This window comes from Typopeltis vanoorti, chromosome 6 (assembly GCF_054136105.1).
Source record: "Typopeltis vanoorti isolate ZY-2024b chromosome 6, IOZ_Tvanoo_1.0, whole genome shotgun sequence".
Lineage (NCBI taxonomy): Eukaryota > Metazoa > Arthropoda > Arachnida > Uropygi > Thelyphonidae > Typopeltis > Typopeltis vanoorti.
The window spans coordinates 95,800,149-95,820,756 of record NC_143554.1 but is presented as its reverse complement, the minus strand read 5'-3'; the positions used below and the strand labels follow the sequence as shown (position 1 = coordinate 95,820,756).

Below are 20,608 nucleotides of genomic sequence, written 5' to 3'. Positions count from 1 at the left end.
ATGTGAGAATTACAGAGGTATTTCCCTACTGAATGTTCCTGGCAAGATCTATGCCAGTATACTTGAGAAACGGTTGAGAAGAATTGTGGAAGAAAAGCTGGGTGAAGAACAAGCTGGAATCAGGCCAAATAGAGGCTGTCAGGATCAGATCTTCACTTGACGACAAATAGTGGAGAATTGAAGGAGGTACAGGAAGATGGTTTAATGTTAAATCTGGTGTGAGACAAGGATGTGCATTATTCCTTCTGTTATTCATTATCTATATGGATCACATTATGAAGGAAAGTGGTATTAAACATGATATCAAAATTGGAAATGTTAATGTCAGTTCTTTGCTTTATGCGGATGATGTTATACTTCTTAATAAATCCGCTACAAGTCTGCAAGATTCTCTGACTAAATTGAATAACTGTTGTAATAGATATGGTATGAAGGTCAGCAATAACAAGACAAAGACAATGAAAATAGGTAGAATTGTTGAAAATGTCAACTGTGTTGTGAATGGAGAACCTGTGGAACAAGTAAAACATTTCAGCTACTTAGGCACGATTTTTAGTGAAGATGGTAAATTAAATATAGAAATAGACAACAGAATCAGCAAAGCTAGTATGGTGGGAAGTCAATTGAATAAATTCGCATGGAATAAGAGAGAAATTAGTCGGAACACTAAATTAGCTGTATACAAGACAGTGTTCAAACCAGTTTTAACTTATGGATCTGAGAGCTGGGTCAGAAGTAAAACACTTGACCAAAGACTAGAGACCGCAGATATGAGAGTCCTGAGAAAGATTATAGGCGTGAACAGATGGCATCAATGGCAATATCATATTAAAAACGAGGATATTAAGAAAGAAATTGATGTTATCAGCATCCAGGAATGCGTTAGCAGATCTAATCTCAGGTGGTATGGTCACTTAAACAGAATGGGCGAGGAAAGATTAGCAAAACAAGTGCTCTCTGCTAGGTTGGCTGGAAAACGACCCAGAGGAAGACCAAGATATAGGTGGATTGATACGGTACAAAGTACTTTACACGATAGGAATATAAGATCTGATAATGTTGGAGTCTTGACAAGTAACAGACTGATTTGGAGGAAAATTGTAAATAGGAAATTAGTAATGATGTAATTTTTTTTTCATGTAATTCTATCATATCCTGTACACCACTTGAGGGTACATGGCAGGAATTTGATGATGATGATGATGATTTTTAGCGTGTGTGTGTGTGTGTGTGTGTGTAAAATACTTTTAAACATTGCATGTTTTTAAAGTCAAAATTTTTAGAATCAAAGTACATTCGCATATCTTGAGGTTATAAGATATGTAATTTTAAAATATTTAAAAAAAATCATTGCAAAAAGAAATTCAAACCATACATATTTTATGAATACTTGGAAATGTGTCGATTAATTTAAAATGAGTTATTTCTTACTTTTTTTTAAAAAAAAAAGTTGTGAATAAATTGATTATAGAAGATATAGAATTACAAAAGAAAGCGATTTCTTAACTGTACAAATAAATAAAACTCTAAACCATAATTTGTGTAAACTTTTCGAGTGAGTTTGATAATGTAAGACCGATGAAAAAGAAACAAGGGTTTCTCAGCTTGTTTCTTAATTAAACTTTTTTTTTAAAATGTTATTCGTTGTTCTCGTATTTCTTCTCTCTTCACAGTAGCATTTGGAATTCTATATATATATATATATATATATATATATATATATATATATTTCTCTATTCAACAATATGAAGTGGATTTAATATTTCATCGCAGCTTTTTATCTTCAGTGTGTGAATGGATGATTGATTAACTGCTTTAAAAAAAAAATTAAGAGTTGTTGATTCTCAAAAAAATATGTAATGTAAGGCGCTAGATGGCATGTCCCATTAAATGATGTTTTATTATATTCGGACTGTTCTGCATTAAGCTTTTTTTTTTTTTGCTTGTTTTAATGCCACCAATATGCATTAAAGAGAATTATGCAAAGGATAAATAAATTTACAAATGTTTTAGAGTTGTTTGCAAAAGTGCAAATTTGTTTGTTCGCCTTAAATAATAGAAACATTATTTAAGGGATGAATTGCACGCTATTTCAAATAGATGGCACTCAACGCCGGGGGGGGGGGAATAAGTAAATTTGGGTGATATTAAATTAAATTAGACAACTCTCTGTGATTTACATAATATTCACGACTGTTCTTTAATAATAAACTTGTGCGATTAAGAATGCAGTTGGCTTAGCAAAATGTGTTTGGGTCTGGTTCCAGATTTATTTGCAGATACTTCGTATTTATATTTATTATCAATAATAAATGTTTATAGTGAGTATTCGTTGATAATAAATATCACATTTCTTTAAATAAAATATTGAAATTTCATTTGATAAATAAATGATAAAAAATAGATATAATTATTGTTGAAAACTGGAAATGATTAATAATAATAATAATAATAATATATATATATATATATATATATATATATATATATATATATATATATATATATATATATATATATATATATATATATATATATATATATATATATATATATATATATATATATATATATACACACACACACACACACACACATTTTTTTTTTTTATTGCTACGCAAAACATCTACACAAAAGTATTGGTTTTTATTAAATCTATCCAAGAAAATAGTTATTTTAAAATCTGAAAATTCTTCGATAATAAAATAGTTTCAAATCTAATTCGAAACTATTTTATTATTATTTTGTTTTTAATTGACCCTCCGGAGCTCGCAGCTGATCTGACCGATACATGCAAAATGTTTAATATAAATATTGTTACACAATTCAGTGTATAGGAGGTCATGAGTAGCTGTGCATTCATATGTCACGAGTGATATTCCGTGCTGTTTTTTTGCTGTCGGTTTGGTTTAACACATGTTATATAAAGGTTTGTGATATTTGACTGTAAACTGTATCTGAAAGATACCACGACCTCCGATGTCAGTATAGCATGGTTTATTTATTTATTTTTTTTTAATTCAATAATTTCTAGATTGTACTGAAAATAAATAAACCATCATGTATTACTGAAATAGAGAGCCAAAGGCTTATTTTTATAATATATGTATTCTAGGAGATGTGCTTTACATTTATGGAAAATACTAAGGAAAGTGATCTGGAGCTTACTCCACCTTTACTACGAGTTGCCCATGAGGTTGCTTATGCTTGCATCCGCCGGAACTTTTAGTGTCCCTATATTCAGCACGAAATTCTTGTAGTTTCTATATTCGGCTATGAAATAATGTTGGATTCAATATCCACTTAATTTTTACCATCATCTATTATATTTGCAGTGTTTTTTCTTTATGTTTTATTGCATTTTAGCACATGCTAGTAATGAATGTATCTCTCAGATATACCGCGACCTATGCTGCAATTTTATCACCGCGAGCTCCGGAGGGTTAATTGACGAAAACTTTGTTATTTGTTTAGAAACACGCGCTTTAGAAAGCGTCTGGTAATTGTATTCTCTGAAAATCATCTATCAATGCATTCACTGGAAGTTATTTTAATCACGATTTGATAACCACTGTGTTAATCAGATGAGTCAGAGCTTAACGTTTTTTTTATTATTATTTGTTCATATTGTGTTTCCTAGACAGCACTTAATTTTAATTGCCATTTCTAAAAGACTTGTTGTTTTATTTTGTTTGCTGTCGTTGTTGTGCTATCGAAGATTTAAAAAAAAAAAAAACGTGTAAACTTTGTTGAACTTACACTAGAATGGAATGTCTTGACGCCGTGTAGCTTTTCTATCATGTAATTTAATATTAGATTTAGTTAGTGCATTAAAAAAGAAAGAAAGAAAGAAAATCCACTTCCAGAAGTGAAAATAGAAGTACAACAATTTAAATTTCTGACCAGTAACAAGAAAAGCGGTATTTGCTTCTATCATATAATTTTTTTTTTCTCTCTCTCTGATTCTTGGCACGTTTGTTTTGGATGGCTTATCGCCATATCTGCACTTTTAATTAGAAGTTTCATTAAAAAATAAGTATTGTATATTACGATCGTCTTTTCATTAATTTTGATTTGATGAAATTATGAATCATATATAGAAACAAACTGATTATGAACTAAAAATGAAATAATGATGGTTAATATAAACATAAGGAATAATTGTTTCTTAAATTTCGTTTAAGAAATAATATTAACCGTTGTAATTGTTATTGCCTTTATTATAGAGCATTTGATATACGATTTCCAGTTAACGTGATTGGCTTTATTACAAAGCATTTGGCAATGTTGGATCGATAGTAACATTAGTAATATTCTCATTCTGTATGCTTACTATTTTTATAATGCACTTACAGTGTGTGTGTGCGTGCGTGCATGCGAGCGAGCGAGCGTTGGATGAAGCGGACTGCATTGACTGAAGTGCGTGTTTAACGAGTTCGTCGTAGAAAGGAGATATTAAATAAACTAAATTATTAAGGGAGAAAGAGTTCAGAAATGATTAAAATATAAAATCATGCTTAATGATATCACGCTGCGTCTAGACTTGTGTTAGAACATTAAGATGAAATTAAACAAACGACATATCAATCCGCTATAAACAGTGCTATCGTTATTATTGTTTATCAACGTGATGTAAAGAATTAATATATTCACATTGACAGAAAATTTTTGACAGGAAGAAAAAAATTTGCGCAGATTGTTCCGAAAAATCTAATTAGTGAACAAAGATTGAGCCACACATTTTTAGGGAGTGGGGGGGCGGTTTTAGAATAGCCTATCAGAGTGCTATTCCTAAAGCCAGAGGAATAGCAAAATCATATTTTCTATTCTCCATATAATAAACTTCCATCGAAGAAACTCCAATATTTTCTTAGGAATCAGTCTGGTGTGCAGTACAGTATTTACATAAAGGCGCCGGGTTTATGTTTTAGTACCGAACTAGGGAAGCAGTCGGTCGGTTTTTGTACTTGCGTCGAAAGGATGTATTGATCATGCTCATGCGATTCAACAGCCGCCACATCTTCCTTCCTTCCTCATTAAAAATAAAATAAAAATAAACTAACATGTTTATTGATATAATTATATATTATTTATTAAAAATAGTTATTTTTAAAAGGCAAATAGTAGGGGGAAAAAACTACAATGTCATATCTTTGTTTAAAATAAGATCTTAGAAAAGCAAACTGCGTCGATAGTCTCTAGCCTTCCCAAGCAAATTTTTGTGTGTCATCACCCACCGAGTAGAAGCTCCTTCCACATCGACACTTGTAGGAATGGTAAGAGAGTACTAATGTATCAGTTCAAAATATTGAAATATGGAAATGAGGTTGATAAGCCTTTTTTTAAACATTGGCAAGCATTAGCATCGAGGAAAAGCGGAAGTTAGGTAGTATGTCAGTGCCCTTCCTGATATAAGATATATAGTTGAGATATTATTAACTAATTCAATAAAACGTATGTAATTTGGAAAATATCAATACATTAATTTTATAAACACATTATGTACGAATTATATTCATCGTAATCGGACAATTAAGCGAAGCAAATAATTATATTTGAATTGCATGTAATGCAAATGTTTAATTATTTGTTTATTTAATTTGTTTAATTATTTGTTAATTTTAGTTACGAATGCTTTTCTAGACGGTTTGCCTGTTTCGCGAGATGAAAATCCTAGTTTCCATTGGGAAAATATTGAAACCTCCGTATGAGACCAGCTAACTCACTTCATTTGAGAAAATCCTTAAAAAGATGCTTCACGTCCTAGACAAAATTCATTGACAAGATGCTACATTGATTTATATTTTTGTAACTTCCTTGATCACGATGTATTTTTAGGTAGATGAATTGCACACACACACACACACACACACACACACACACACACACACACACACACACATATATATAAAGAGATATACTTGACTAGTATCATACTCGAAGAGAGAGAGAGAGAGAGACGTCCAGAGAATGTGACACTCTGGTATGTGGAAGAGAAGTTATACTTGGGAAGATGTCACTACAGAAATTCGAAGCATTTTCTTAAAAAAAGATTTAACATATTTTAAAAATCAGTAATATATATATATATTACTGATGAATTGCATATATATATATATATATATATATATATTCCCAAATGTGACTTCCACATACCAGAGTGCCACATTCTCTGGAAGTCTCTCTCTCTCTCTCTCTCTCTCTCTCTCTCTTCGAGTATGATACTAGTCAAGTATATCGAAAACATTTGCTTTCGATTATAATTAAAGAAATTATAATCGATCCTCGAGAGAACTGAATCGTCTCCAGAGAAACTTAAGCCAGAGATTGTTTTTACTGCTAAATGGGGATGTATTATCATACGTTTTCGTTTATGACATTTGAGGATTTATATCACACTGAATTCTGTCATATTATCCAATACCAAACTAACGTTGCCTTCAGGCGTCTGACTGAAGGCAACGTCTGCATACATCTCAATCGCAAGGTCTTCCAAAGTCCGTTGGCATTGCTGCACTTCAACTGTCATATCCTTTCCCCGATATATAAAGTAGCGCAGAGAATGTTGAATTTCTTCCAAAAGTCACGTAGAAATGGCACGTTCGTTTGTAGCACTCAGCAAGTGATGATACATTTTATATGTTTCAATGACTCCTATGCTTACAAATAAGTAGGAATGCGCATGAGCATCCACGTGGAACTCTTTATAAAATGTTGATCTGCACTTATCGTATGTCGAGGCTTTGAATCCACAAGGAAAGCATAAAGATATTTTTCATCATTCGTCCATCAGTATCGTAAATAGATCCATATGATTTTAAATTATCTCAAAATAACTCTGAGCTCTACATGTAGCTATTTTGAGATAATTTAGACTGCACTAGGGAAATGAAGAATCCTTAGGTTTCTTGAACGTCTCTAGCTTTATTAGCATCGTATAACTGTAGATTATTTTACACAAAAAAAAATGGGTAATGGGTACTTATTATTAAAGATATTTAGAGGATCATAATAATGATTTCTCTCAAGGATTTGGTCGAGCAAACCCTTGCATTCAAACATATCCTCGAGTAGGCTATGCAGCAGGTTAATTAATAGTATGTGTATGATACGGAAATATGTGACCTAACTGAATTTCGCTAATCACCAGCCTCTGCTTTGTTTAAGGTATCTGTGAATCGATGCTGAAGTCACAAATAGTGTTGCTTTATTATCTCAGTTGTAAGCCTGCATTCGTTCAGACAATTCCACGTGTTACTACTATTTATTTATTCATTCTTTACTGAAGAATCATTCCATCGTTGACCAGGGAACAAGCGAACTTCACGTTTCGGCTGCTGCCACAAAAATCCATTATCACGAACGTTAATGCACTGAGATAAACAGTACAGTGGGTTTCTACAGAAGCTGCATTCTAGATTTTGGAGTTAATCATTCGCTGGAGCAAACGATGGATCTTGTTACTGTTCTCACTCAATTGCACAATAATATGTTCGTATGCGACTGCTTTTCCCTCCCATTAGATTGCTGTTTGTAAAGTTCAGCAATGGCATCATTAAAGTTAGCCCTTCATCACCTAGAATATCTTAGTATGATGTTGCGGTCAAAACACTTCGTAAGTCTGCATTAAACAATATTTCCTGTTACATTTAGAGTACCGTAAGATAGGGTTACTTTGCTCCTATGGGTCAAACTTGGCTGCAATTGGCAAAAAGCTTTCAATTGATTCTGGAAACATTTACTATTTGAAATGATGTAGCAATTTTTTTTTTTTTAAGTATTGTATTGTATTAGTATTGGCAACACTGCTGTACCATACTCTCCCTGCTCATGTTAGCTTCTCCAGGAGCTCTAATTCTCAAATATAGCAGAATTGTGTGTTTGGTTAACTAGAAAAATTTGCTTGCCTCAGCAATTTATTACCATTTTTTTAAAGTAAGGCATATATAATTCTTTTCCTTAATTCCTCTAGTTTTATAATATCTAAGTTTTTTTCTTATTTTATTAACACTTCTTGACTTTATAGAACATTAATTTACTTCATAGCCAAATTTTAATTTTCTTGGGATACTTCGCTCCACCTCTTTTTGAGTTAAAAGAGGTAGAAAAAAATAACTTTGTTTCATCAGTTGGGCAGTATGTTATATTCATGTATGAAGGCGAATATTTTCCGGGGAAAATTTCAGAAATAAATACGGAAGAAGCAAAAATAAGTGCAATGCAGAAATCTGTCAAGTCCTGGAAATGGCCTACACCAAAAGATGAAATATTTTATCCTTTAGAGGACATAATTTGTCCTATTAAACCCCCAAAAATGATAAATCGTAGACGCATGTTTTATATCCCAAAATTGGAAAACATTTGGAATCTCTGAGCCTAAAGTTCTTAATTCCAATTATTATTTTTTATTTTTTTTCCCCCACAGTTTATTGTCTGATTTTTAGAACTTACCATATATTAATTTTGCATTACTTTTTACATTTTCATTTCCAATTTGTCTTAAAAAAAACAATTTCAACTATTTTGTATGCCATTTTATGTTATAATAAATACAAGTTGTGTATTCTTATTTTGTGAATAGTCTTACTTTGCTCCATTCCCATTATTCCATCTAAATTAGTAGTTTTTACTAGTTAGTGCAAAGTATCTCAATTGCTCCAGCTTTTTGAAAAAATAAAAGAAGGAATAAAACAACTGTTTTCATAAAAATTTTACGTAAGGGCATTCAGTATACTCTGTACATTAAAAAAAATATATTTCAGAAAATAAAAAACTCTGAAAACATTTTTTTTTTTCAAATTACTAAAAAAAGGTAAGAAAAGTGGAGCAAAGTAACCCCATCTTACGGTATGTGAAAATTTAATTTAAAGACAAATGCATAGTACTAATGGACCGACTACCTCAGATTACCACCCACCTTTATCCAATATATCCCTAACACCATGCGGAATAAATATGGAACTTCACGTCATATTAAAAGCATATAGTCATTTATTGAAGTTTCTTTCTGTTCCAGGATGTCTGAAAAACAAATGCATATAACAATGAATATTAAAAAAAAAAGTATTAATACGACTTTAGATCAAGGTAGAGACTAAAAAAAAATTGGGAAGTTAATGTAAAAAATTTAACCAACTATCTCTATAAATCATTGCACTAAGTGGATTCAATGCATTGGAAAGATCAGAAGAACATTACTAAGAACTAATATTTATAAATCGACCATCAGGAAGATTGCTGGAAATTAGACAGTCTGTAACAAAAGAAAGGTTCGACTCCATTAGTTTTATTAGTTTCACTTATGTGCCAAGTTTAGTAGATTGCTTCCCAGTGGTAAAATAATACCAGTGGCTCTTTGGAGGGCGCTTTTTTCTTTTTTTTTTTTTCCTTTTGTCAAATAGTTCTGGGAGTGTTAGGACGTGTGTTGTTTTCACTCCTTTGTAAAAAAAAAAAAAAAGTGTCTTGTCAATAAAGTTTTTTTGCCACTATTTCAAAAAATCTCACCGTTAGTTGGGAAAGAAGAAAATGCAGCTAGTTTTATCCCTCTGCTATTTATGCATGATTATTTCAAAGCTGTTAGATCCAGCCTCATAAAACTCTGGTCATGTTGCCTCCATTTGTCTTCCCTTGTAAGTCAGAACACATAAAAGATGAACGCAGACATAAAGCAAACGTTCCCATCGGCACGCCCGGAAGCTTAACAACAGGAATACCTGCCACTAGGGGGTGTGGCGGTGGATAAGAGCCATCAAACTTGAACACTCTAAGATGACTGCTTGGTAAGCATAACAGTTAAACTTGTTGCGAGTTTACGACTTTTTTAATGGTACTGTTGGTTATAAAGTCTTCAGTGTATAGCCAAGAAACCTGGTTATATTGGATAACTGTTCCATACCCTCAGGTCGAGCAACTACGTTTGCAAAAAATTGTTTGGGGCTGATCTGAAATGACACTAAAATTTCAGTTCTTATCTTCTCCACTCCCATTTGTGCTTTCACTTTAACGTGTACTTAAAATCTTTCGAGACATAAGAAAGCTTTCGTAGTTCGTAGCAGTAAAACCGATGTGTTAAGCCTAAACAGCTGACACATATTGTCTATATGCATTGTTCAAGTGCGTTGCTTAATAATAACATTATTTTTAATTTTATAAACCATGACCTCATTGCACACACACACAAAGAAACCTCAAGTGCTGCCAGAATGTTGGTGTTGTTTTTACCACAGAATTCCTGAATTTGATTATAACATAACACTTTTGTGTGAAGCCTTATAATTGCCCACATGGACTACAGAATTTATGTAAGTAGATTGCCAGTAGGTGTCAGCATTGCATTTAGAAGCTGCACGCCATAAAATCGATGGAAAGCATCGACGACACGATCGTACTTGGACCGTCAACTTTTACAATAAAGACTGTAAAGACTGATCTTTACTATTTTACTGCATGAAGAAGTTTATGCTTTTTTTCTGTGCTGTATGGCATGAAGATGTTTGGTTATTAGCACATTATTTTACATATTTAATGACACATTTACACGTTTTCACAAGAGCTTCTGTAACTCTGTCGGTTGCGACGAACCTTTTGGACGGAAAGATCCGGATTCGAATCCCGTCTAAGATGAGAAGAACCTCTATCAAGATTTTTCAGTTGAGGATAAGTTAGCCGGTCCCATACGGAAGTAGTAGGGTTTTTTTTTCCCGCAACGACGTAAAGCAACCGTTCGAACAACACACAGTATCTATTTATTCATAAGACTTAATGAAGTTACTGTGGCTTTTTAGCTTGCTCTATGTGTATTGTTAGATGACTTCTGCAGTCATCTAATATTGTTGCTTATTTGACGTAATTTTAGTGGCTACTCGTGGAATAAATACGATTTGCGAAGTCCTAAAACAAATTTTCGATGGACCTCTTTAAGACTTTTCTGGTCTCCTCCCGAGGTGTCTGATGAGCCACCACCTCTTCCGTTTCGGGATGCAGAATTTCGCGTTGCAGGTGAAGTCATTGATGGCTAGATTAAAAAGAGATTTATTTGCATTTAATAAGGTTTCATTTTAATCCAATGAAAAGGTAATTAGCGTAATCTAATTATAAGGACTTACTGTGGAATTGATTTTCTCAGCGTCATATCCAAACTCGTTGATACTGGGTTAAAAAAAAAAAAATCTGGCTGGTTTGGAAGGAACAAGTTTCTCGGCTTCAGTATAAAGCAGGAAGCATCGATATCAGTATAGAAATACAACTCACCCACTTGTCATCGGGGGAGAATCGCAAAATCTAGCTACATGAGACACGATGTTGAAGAAATGGCCCTATGAATAATGATTATTTATTTATTCGTGGCAGGTAGCTTTTTTCAAAATCCTCATTACCTGGAAATTTTATAAATCTGATTTGGACATTTCCTAACCTGAATCCGTAGAATTTGGATTGAAATTCGGAAAGATGGAGTGAATCTTTTTTTTTTTTTTTTTTACTGTTTTTTTTTTCCTCAGCATAAAGCTCAGTGACTTATCCAAAATAATTCACTTTACATAAACGTAGTCTATCTTCTGTGTGTTTGTCAGCTGCGTATTCTCTGGCTGGTTTGTTTTTGAGAAACACTTGAATTTCTGGAATGAAAGCTGTTACTACCTTCATACGAGACAACTAACATCATTTTTGAAATTCCTTAGAATTTTAGGAATGAAGTTTGAAAAACATTTCTAAGAAATTTCTCTTCGAGAATTCCTTAGTAATGTTTTTCTTTTCATAAACAGGATTAGAACCTGGGTCGTTCCAAATAAAGGACATCACTAACGATCGGCTAGTGATGGGTCTGTTTATGTTGCTGCATTTGTTTGTCAATCATCTGTGTCATTTAAACAAATCAGTTACTTTTTTTTTAAGAGAATTGGTTTTATGACGAAAATCGAAACTCTGGTTTCGAATTCCATGAAATATCTTTACCGCTTGATTTTCACGGGAAATCTGAAACTTACTGGGAAAGATTATTTTTTATGCTCTTTAAAAATGTCTCAGAATAGACATAATGAGTCAAAATTCTGATGTTTATTGTAGTAAAGATGAATACTTATTATTGTAGAATAATAAGTATTCATCTCTTCGAGTGCTTTAAATTGGCGATGAATTGAGATTTACGGTCTAAATTACAACATCCATAAAAATCAAAGAGTTAGTATGACCGTTGCCTACCCTATCTCAATCTGGTTAATTGAATTGGTGACAATATAAGTAATTAATTCTATAATTGTAGTTGCCATAAGTTCTGTTTGTACGATTATAATTAATACTCGAGAATTGCAATAAATTCTTTATTTCTGGAATAAATATAAAGGTAATTAATCTCAGTGTGTAATTTCGCTTTTGAATATATCTTTACTGATCAGAAGAATTCTCTCTCTCTATGAGACCCAGAGTTAAGTTCCAAAACCTGGAGGTACCAGTAATCTTAGGTGCACGTTGAATGAAGGCTGAGACGGTGAAGTAAGAGTATGGTGAGTTCAGCATGATATCGTGGACCCATTCTGTACTTAAATACTAATACTATGGAGGCTAGTTCCGGAAATAAGATGGTCCGGGGAAATTTTTGTATAATTTCCTTCTAATCATGCATAATAGTCGAGTGAATACTGCAGTCTGTATAGGCTTTGTTGCTAAATTTAAACGAGCTCATTATTTTCACTCTGTCTCCAGAAAGTGACGGAATCTTTAGTTACATGGAGAAATCTGAAACTCAGTTTCAAACAGCAAACCAGCCGGGTAATTTTCTTATATACATTAAAATGCGACAACAAACGACGGCAAAATCGGTTCTTCGCAATTCTTAGAGTTAGAATACATATGTATATTATTGTCAAAGAAGTCAACGGACACCCCCATGGGCAAGGTTCATCGTGCCATGTAACGAGTCACTTGTGTATAGCCGATATAAATTGGAGAAATATGATGCTCCCAAGTTAGGGCAGCTGTGTCCGGGTGAAATGATTGCGAGAAGAGAACTGACTGAGTTTGAAAGAAGCATTTTGATAGGATGCCATGTTGCAGGCCTATCTGTTCGGAAAATTGCTGACAAATTGGGCCATCCCAGGTCAATAATTTGTATACCATACTGACATGGAAGCACAGGGAGTCAACTGTTAGTGCTAATCGCAGTGAACGACCGACCACACACACCGAACTTGACCGTAGGGTGATATGAAGCATAATATGTAAAAATTGCGTTCGTGGGTCGACACGTTGAATGCGGACTTCCGAGCATCGACTGGAACACGGATCGGCACAAAAACGTTCAGAACCGAGGCTCATAGCATAGGTTTTTATAGTAGGACTGCAATATGCAAGCCCCGCATTACCCGAACCAACATGCAGCTTCGTCTTCAGTGGCTCAAAGACCGTGTACATTGGGACGTGGAAGCTTAGAGAGCTGTGTTATGGAGCGACGAATCATACTACGCCTTCTACTGAACAGATGGATGGGTGTGGGTGTGACGGATGCCCGGTGAACGCTTCTTACCAGATTGTGTAACCTCAACTATGAAATTCGGAGATGGCGGTGTGATAATATGGTTCTGTTTTTTCCTGGTTTGGCATTGGAACTATGTTTGTGGTGCCACCACAAACACTGAACTCCGAGAGGTATCTAAACATTCTGGACAATGCTCATCCCTGTTGAACATCGGTAGGATGAACTGGAGCATCTGGTGAGATCAAGGGATGTGCGACCTACAGCAATCCAGGATCTCATCACATGTCTACAGGAAAATGGTCTACAATTCCCATTGATTGCTATCGCACGCTTGTGGAAAGTATGCCCCTTAATTTCTACAGTCATCGCAGCGAAAGGACGTTCTGCATGGTATTAAGGTGTGTGCCATGGCTGTTTGTTCCTCACACTATGGTATCCGTTTACTTCTTTCCAAGCAATATATATATGCGATGTTAAATGATGCTATCTCGAACTTTCAATTCTCGTCGTATTCTAAATACGCATTTTTGGAATATATATATATATATATATATAAATATATATATATATATATATAATTAACAAATTGTCAGAATACTGGTCTTAATTAGAACCATTTAATGTCATGATGTCAGTTGTAGGATAATTTTTAGTATCACCAATATTTGTGCTCAAAAACAAATCACTGTGACTTATTTTTATTGATTTAAAGACACCGATAACTTAATATTTTCCGTTTAGATTTAAATATTCTATATCTAGTGCTCTCTTTAAGAGTTTTCACCTTACCATTCCGACTGGGAAAGAGTTACAGCTACATATCAAAAACACTCTGTGAATACGTACAGTATATGTCGATAATAATAATATTTTGTAATGTATATTCCTAAGTATTTTATGCCCAAAATAGAAATATAAGAATAAATGGCATTGCTAGTTTTGGATTTCGTGAAGCTTCTTCAGGTGAAACATTAAAAAGGAAATCACTGAAGCTCATAAATTAACGAATGTGAATTAACTGTTACCAGAAAAAGAGAGGACGTCGGAGTTATTCGAAGAATTTCCGTTAACACTGTCTAATACAAAGATGGTATAGTGTCTTCTCCCGGAATCATGGACTTTTTATCCTCCGAAACAAGCATACCAATAAAAAAAACACAATATTGTTGCTTCTCATAATGCCAAACAACAGCTATAACATCTGCACACGATACTGGTGAAGCAGTATCATGGCTTTTAACTCGTCGATAAATTAATACTGAGGTTAATATATAAATACTGGGACGTAAACACAAGGATTCTTTTTTTTTTCTTTTTCGTTTGTCTCTTGATAACGAAGTAATCGTTCTGATCTTTTTTCATAATACTATACTCAATAACTTGTTCACTCGTCATTTGGACTCGCTGTGCTAGAGCTGTAGTCCTGATATTTCATGTGTTTTCGTTTAACACATCAATAGCAATAACAGCTTAGTTTGATGAGAAAGGAGTAATCAGAAGAGTCCTAATACTATCCATTTGTTATATCTGTTGTTCTGAAACATGGCCAAGATGAAGTATAGGCCATAGAGTTCGGATATCCTTCTCATTCGTAATTATAAGATGTGCTCTTGCTCCCAGAGCAGATGTGAAGATGTGATCCACGTGTTTTGAAATTATACTGGCACAATTCCTCTATTCATATATATTCCATCCAGTGGCTGCTCGTCCATAAGGGCTGCAGGGCTGCATTGAATACATCCCTGCAGCCCTTATGGACGAGCCGCCACTGATTCCATCCCATCTTACTTTTACATATTAGGTCCATTTGTACGTTACTGCAAGTAGCGGACCACTAACTTGCTTTTTTAAAGAAAGTAACTTATATTTACTTACGATAGGTCGATTAACTCTATGTCCATATTCTGTTATATATTCCATAGCCTGTTTGTGTTTTGTTGAGGAAAGATTTGGATTTCTGGAGGATGGAAACTCTTCTATTTCCGTATAAGACCTGTGCTGTTCAGCTGAGAAGTCCTAATGAATTATTATTATTATTATTACGTGACACCTCCAGGGAGTCCAAAGACTCATCGAGGGAGGGCTCTACAACTCTCTGTCTCCACCACTCCATCCATCAACTACAACGAACCGCAACTACATCAACACTGTCTACCACCCCCACCACCACCACAACCTAGTAATTCCTTGTTTTCTAGATTGAACTTGAAGCTAGGTCTTGCCAGTTTAAGAATGCATTTTTCGGGCTGTCAGAAGTGTCTATTAAGAACTTGTTAAGTTTTTTAAGTGTGTATGCGTTCTTCGACCGAATTTCAAAGAGGAAAAACCTTTTCGCTTACATATGAATCTAACTCATGTCCTGTCAACTGAAATGTGTCTGTATGTGTGTGTACAACACACACACACACACACACACACACACACACACACACACACACACACACACACACACACACACACACACACACACACACACACACACACACACACACACACACACACACACACTTTAAATACAAAAACTTATATAATTACTAACGCCAGTTATTTACAAAAATGGTAAATAAAATGTATAAAAAAATAAGATTCGTGCACCTAGTAGAATATTAATGACGTTTCGAGTTTACATATGTTTTGATACTTGGATGACCCAAAACGAAATCACATATTCGCCTGGTCAGAAGTGTTTATTGAAGGTGGCACTTTGGATATACGTTATTAGTTTTCCTAATCATACTGGTTGCAGCAGGAAGCGCATTAATTATATGTATGAAGTTGATTATGATGTCTAAGAGCGTATTAAAAAGTGGGTTGTCGAAAAAGACAGGGCATACATCATAGCCGTTTTAATAAAGTGTTAAACATTTTCACGACTGATGGCAATTATTATTCTTGCCAGCTGGAAACACGCCGCTTAATAGCTAGTAGCGGTGTATCAGGCAGCGCTGCATTACTTTTATTAATAGAGTAGGTAAGGTGAAGTTCTGTAAATAATATTTTACAGACACTTGGAAATGGGTAGGATGAATAAGGTTGATGATTCATTAGAAGTTACGAGAACACTGACAAAATATCCAAATGGTATCTTGATGCGGTAAGCTCGCATTTAATAAGAAGATAATTATGTTCCCTGACGCTAGGATCCTATTAGCTTTACATCAGCGATCAGTGCGGTGTGGTTCCTTTGGTAACTTCTAAAATTAACACTACAGTTTGAAGCTGATTAGCCAGTGACTAATGAGAAGATATATTAGAATTTTAACCCTTTGTATCCAATTTATTTAGCGAAAGCTTACTTGAGTGATTGCAGATGAATAATGTCTTATAAAAGGTGTATTTGAAGTTTTTTTGTCATTTGTCATTAAGTTCAGCAGAAATATTTTTTCGACACTATGTAGATTCGTGTTTAGGATATTGTGCATTAATACTTGATAACAATAGGTACTGCCAAACATAGAAAAATCTTCACTAGTATAAATAGACTGATGTAGCTGTGGGAATTAATTAAATACGCCTTGCGTAAATTGTAGAATTAAAACAACTGAATTTCTGTTTTATAAAAGAATAAATTTTAACCACAAATAGGTGATGTGCCCAAATTACTTTTCTTAGATGATTTTTGGAAATGTTTCATGAATGATTTTGTATATTCCCTGAATAATTTTTATGAAACTTTTCCTAAATGATTTTTGTGAAATATGCGTATTTAGTGAAAACCTCATAATCGGCAGAGATGAATCATAAGGATGATGCCAGCAAACTATATCTGTATATAATTTATTCATGATGTATTTCAGACGATAGCGATAGCTTACTCGGATTGATTATGTGAACAGACAGAACTTATTGTTGCTATGGCAGCATTATGTCATATATGTGGTTGTCGACAGTCAAATGGAACCGTTTCACTATAAAGAGCGATGGCAAAGACTGTTAATAAACGTAATAACAAAAAATAATCAATAAATTAATACTCTGACCTAGTTCAGAGCTAGAGCTGAGTGGTAGAGCTCCTTAAAAGAAAAGCATAAATATAATTTTATTTTAGTTATTCGAATCTTTTATATTATTTTCCAGAGTGTGAAGGTATGATATGATATTAGTATAGTATTTAGCGTATCGGTATAATCTTCTTTCTATGGCTCCACAACCCAAATCGAGAGCTTTGGCTTCCTGAATTTGTCGTCTCCATCTCTGCCAATCCAGATCTTCTCCGGTTTGGTTATCATTTTGGTTAACTGCATATGTCCGTCTTGTTCTCGGATTTCCTTTTTGTCTTTCACAGTCTTTTGAGGAATACAGTCATTTTCCTTTCAAAAAATGTCCTGTTAATGACTTATATCTACTCTATAAAGAACCTGTTGTTGGTTCTTTAGAATTGGGATAACTTGTAGTTTTATTCGATCCTCCAGAGACCATCGTCATTCACTGAGCCTAATATTTTTTTCAAAGGATTTTTCCTTTGCATTTCATACCTTGTTCTGTTGTGCATATCATTTCATTAAGACCAGTATTTTCTTTCTTCAACAGATTTTATCTGCATCTCATCTCATCTCGTCTCATATCATTTCTTTATATTTTCCTTCGTTAATTCTATTGAAGATTTTTTCACTTGGTTTCACTTATACTATAAATTAAGATACCAAGAAATTATGTTCTTGTTTTATTATATTTTAATTATATATTGAATTATATTATTTAATTATATTTTAATAATAAGGTGATACACCTGTTCACTTCTTGTATATGAGAAATATATGACCTCTGCATTACTTCAACCTTAGCTCCCGCTGATGAGACCTCAATAAAGGTCGAAACTGGTCTGGGTAGTGGCCCTTCTCATAATGCATAGCATTATACACGTCCAAAAGCGATGTGCTTACATTATGGGATATTAAGGCAATTGATGTGAAGTTAATAGCCTCTATATACAAGTAGCCCAATTGTGAAGATACTTCACGCGTAAACTTTGTTTGCTTACACTTGGATAAAGGATTAAACCAAGAATATAATTTCTTGGATTCGTTAATTTTCTTCGTTTTGCAGTAACTTTACATAATTTATTTTTTATGTATATTTGTTTTGTATACTTTAATTCTTATGATTTTTTTTTATTTTGCTGACGTTTACTTCATTTTTTTTTTCACCTTTGCAATTCCTTTATTCGAATTCAACCTTACTTCATATACTTCTAAGAAATACTTCTACTGTCTGTTTAGTTCATCTCCATACTCCCCCCCCCTCCCCCAGCAAGTTACCTGTATTCTTTGCTTTCTCGATGGTCTTAATTTTCTCCGCTAATAACAGAGTTCTCTGGCAGTCCGCATGCACTTCATCAGTCCTAAGTGGCGTTCTGCTCTCTAAAAGTATCTCATAAATCTAGCCAGGGAGCATTTTCTCTTCTGACAAAGAAGACAGTTCTCTTACCTGACTCACAGATGGCAGGTAGTATGGAGCATGCCAAAAAGGATTACAGTACTTGGGTTCGAATGAATGCATATATATTAACCTAACTTCGTAATAGAGAAATAATGGATTCATTCTGCTATCATCGTGTTCTTTCGTATACTAATTTATGGATATTTTATATTGCATAGGATTTTGTGCAACGCTTTGAAATTATAGTGAATTATCTTGGATATTTAGATACGACATTTCCCATTTGTAACAACAGTATCACGTCAAGTCAAACCATGCTATTCAGGTTTGATATTGTTTGGGTTTTATTACCTTTCCAAAAGGATATGAAATATGAAGAGAAATAAAAGATAAAATGTAACATTCACTTTCTCGATTATTATTCAAGTTTCTCCGAGTAGTAGTAGTAACTCTTGATTAATATTACCAATTATATTAATACCAATATAATTTTTTAAATAATTTTCATTAATATATTTTTATAAATATTGTTCGTGCTCCCATGCATATGGAGGAACAAACGAATCTTGCTGATGCATTTTGTGAAGAAAAAAACAAAACAAAAACAGTTGCAGGATTGATTGTTATGGTAATGAATAAATAAGTGAATCATATAATGAATGAATCATCCCACAAGAATGCTATTATGAGCTGCACGTTTTATAGTTCCCGACCAAAAATTTGTTTCTTCTGAAACGTATCTTTGTTTCTTTGTCAGACACATATGCAACGTTTGTTTGATGTCATTGTCTACTGTTTTACACTAAGAACATCAACTGCTAACATATTCAGTCTTTATACTGTCACCGATAGATCTGAACGCCTAGAATTGAAAATTCATAATAAATGAACCCGATCAATGTTGTTAAGAATCCATTTAAATTCTAATCAATGCTGAAGAATCTAATTAATTAATTAAGAATTCAATTAAACTTCAATCAGCGAACAATAAAGCAAATATTTATCTTATAAAATCCTTTAGATTCATTCCTAGAGACTGACCTATGAAGACTGATGTATTCATATGGGGGGGGGGGAGGATGCGAGAATTTTTTAACTCGAAAACTTAAAATAATAAAAAACATATTTAACGAATTTTAAAGATTGGAAGTATTTTAGAAAATAAACATCACAAAATAATTATCACTTTTTTGTGATAATTTGTTGTTTTTGCAAGCTAACAAAATATACAGTCATGCGCGAATATTTCCTGTGTTAATTTATGCAAATAGATACGATTCAGAAGTTAATTTTTTTACAATGGTTTTGTTGATAACCAAAAAGCCACGCCGAAGTTGTCATCTGAAGCAATGAACAATGCAGAATTAATGCATGACAGTCAACTTCTCGTCTGCTTATTCTAGGTGGTACCTGGTGTGGCAGAATCAATAAATTAATAAATGGCAGCGTTTTATCTTTAAAGATATATCAGACAGGTTGGGAACAAATTAAAAACACGAAACCTTGACACTTCTAATTCCTTTAATGGGATAAACGCTGCAGGAATTCTTGTTTCGCTTATTCGTAGAAGCCATTCTTAGGGTTTCTCTATTTGTCATTTCAATATGCTTGACAGTTACAATGTTTATTTTGCGCATCTGGAATACAGGTAAGCTAAAGTGCTTCCTTATGCATCAAGTGCGAAAAACTCAATTTGATTCTGACACTTTTAAGATCGACATAACATCGTGTCTCTGCAACAGTAAGCCTTAACCATCC

General features: G+C 33.7%; 1 protein-coding gene across 1 annotated transcript in view; it reads left to right on the top strand.

The window, feature by feature from the left end:
* The window catches only part of LOC150105725 (cadherin-related tumor suppressor-like), a 147,520-nt gene that overhangs the window by 49,807 nt on the left and 77,105 nt on the right, over window positions 1–20,608 (top strand). Inside the window, exon 2 of the mRNA XM_090394540.1 lies at window positions 10,856–10,998. Coding sequence (XP_090250666.1) covers window positions 10,856–10,998 — 143 coding nt within the window. The remainder of the gene's footprint in view (window positions 1–10,855; window positions 10,999–20,608) is intronic.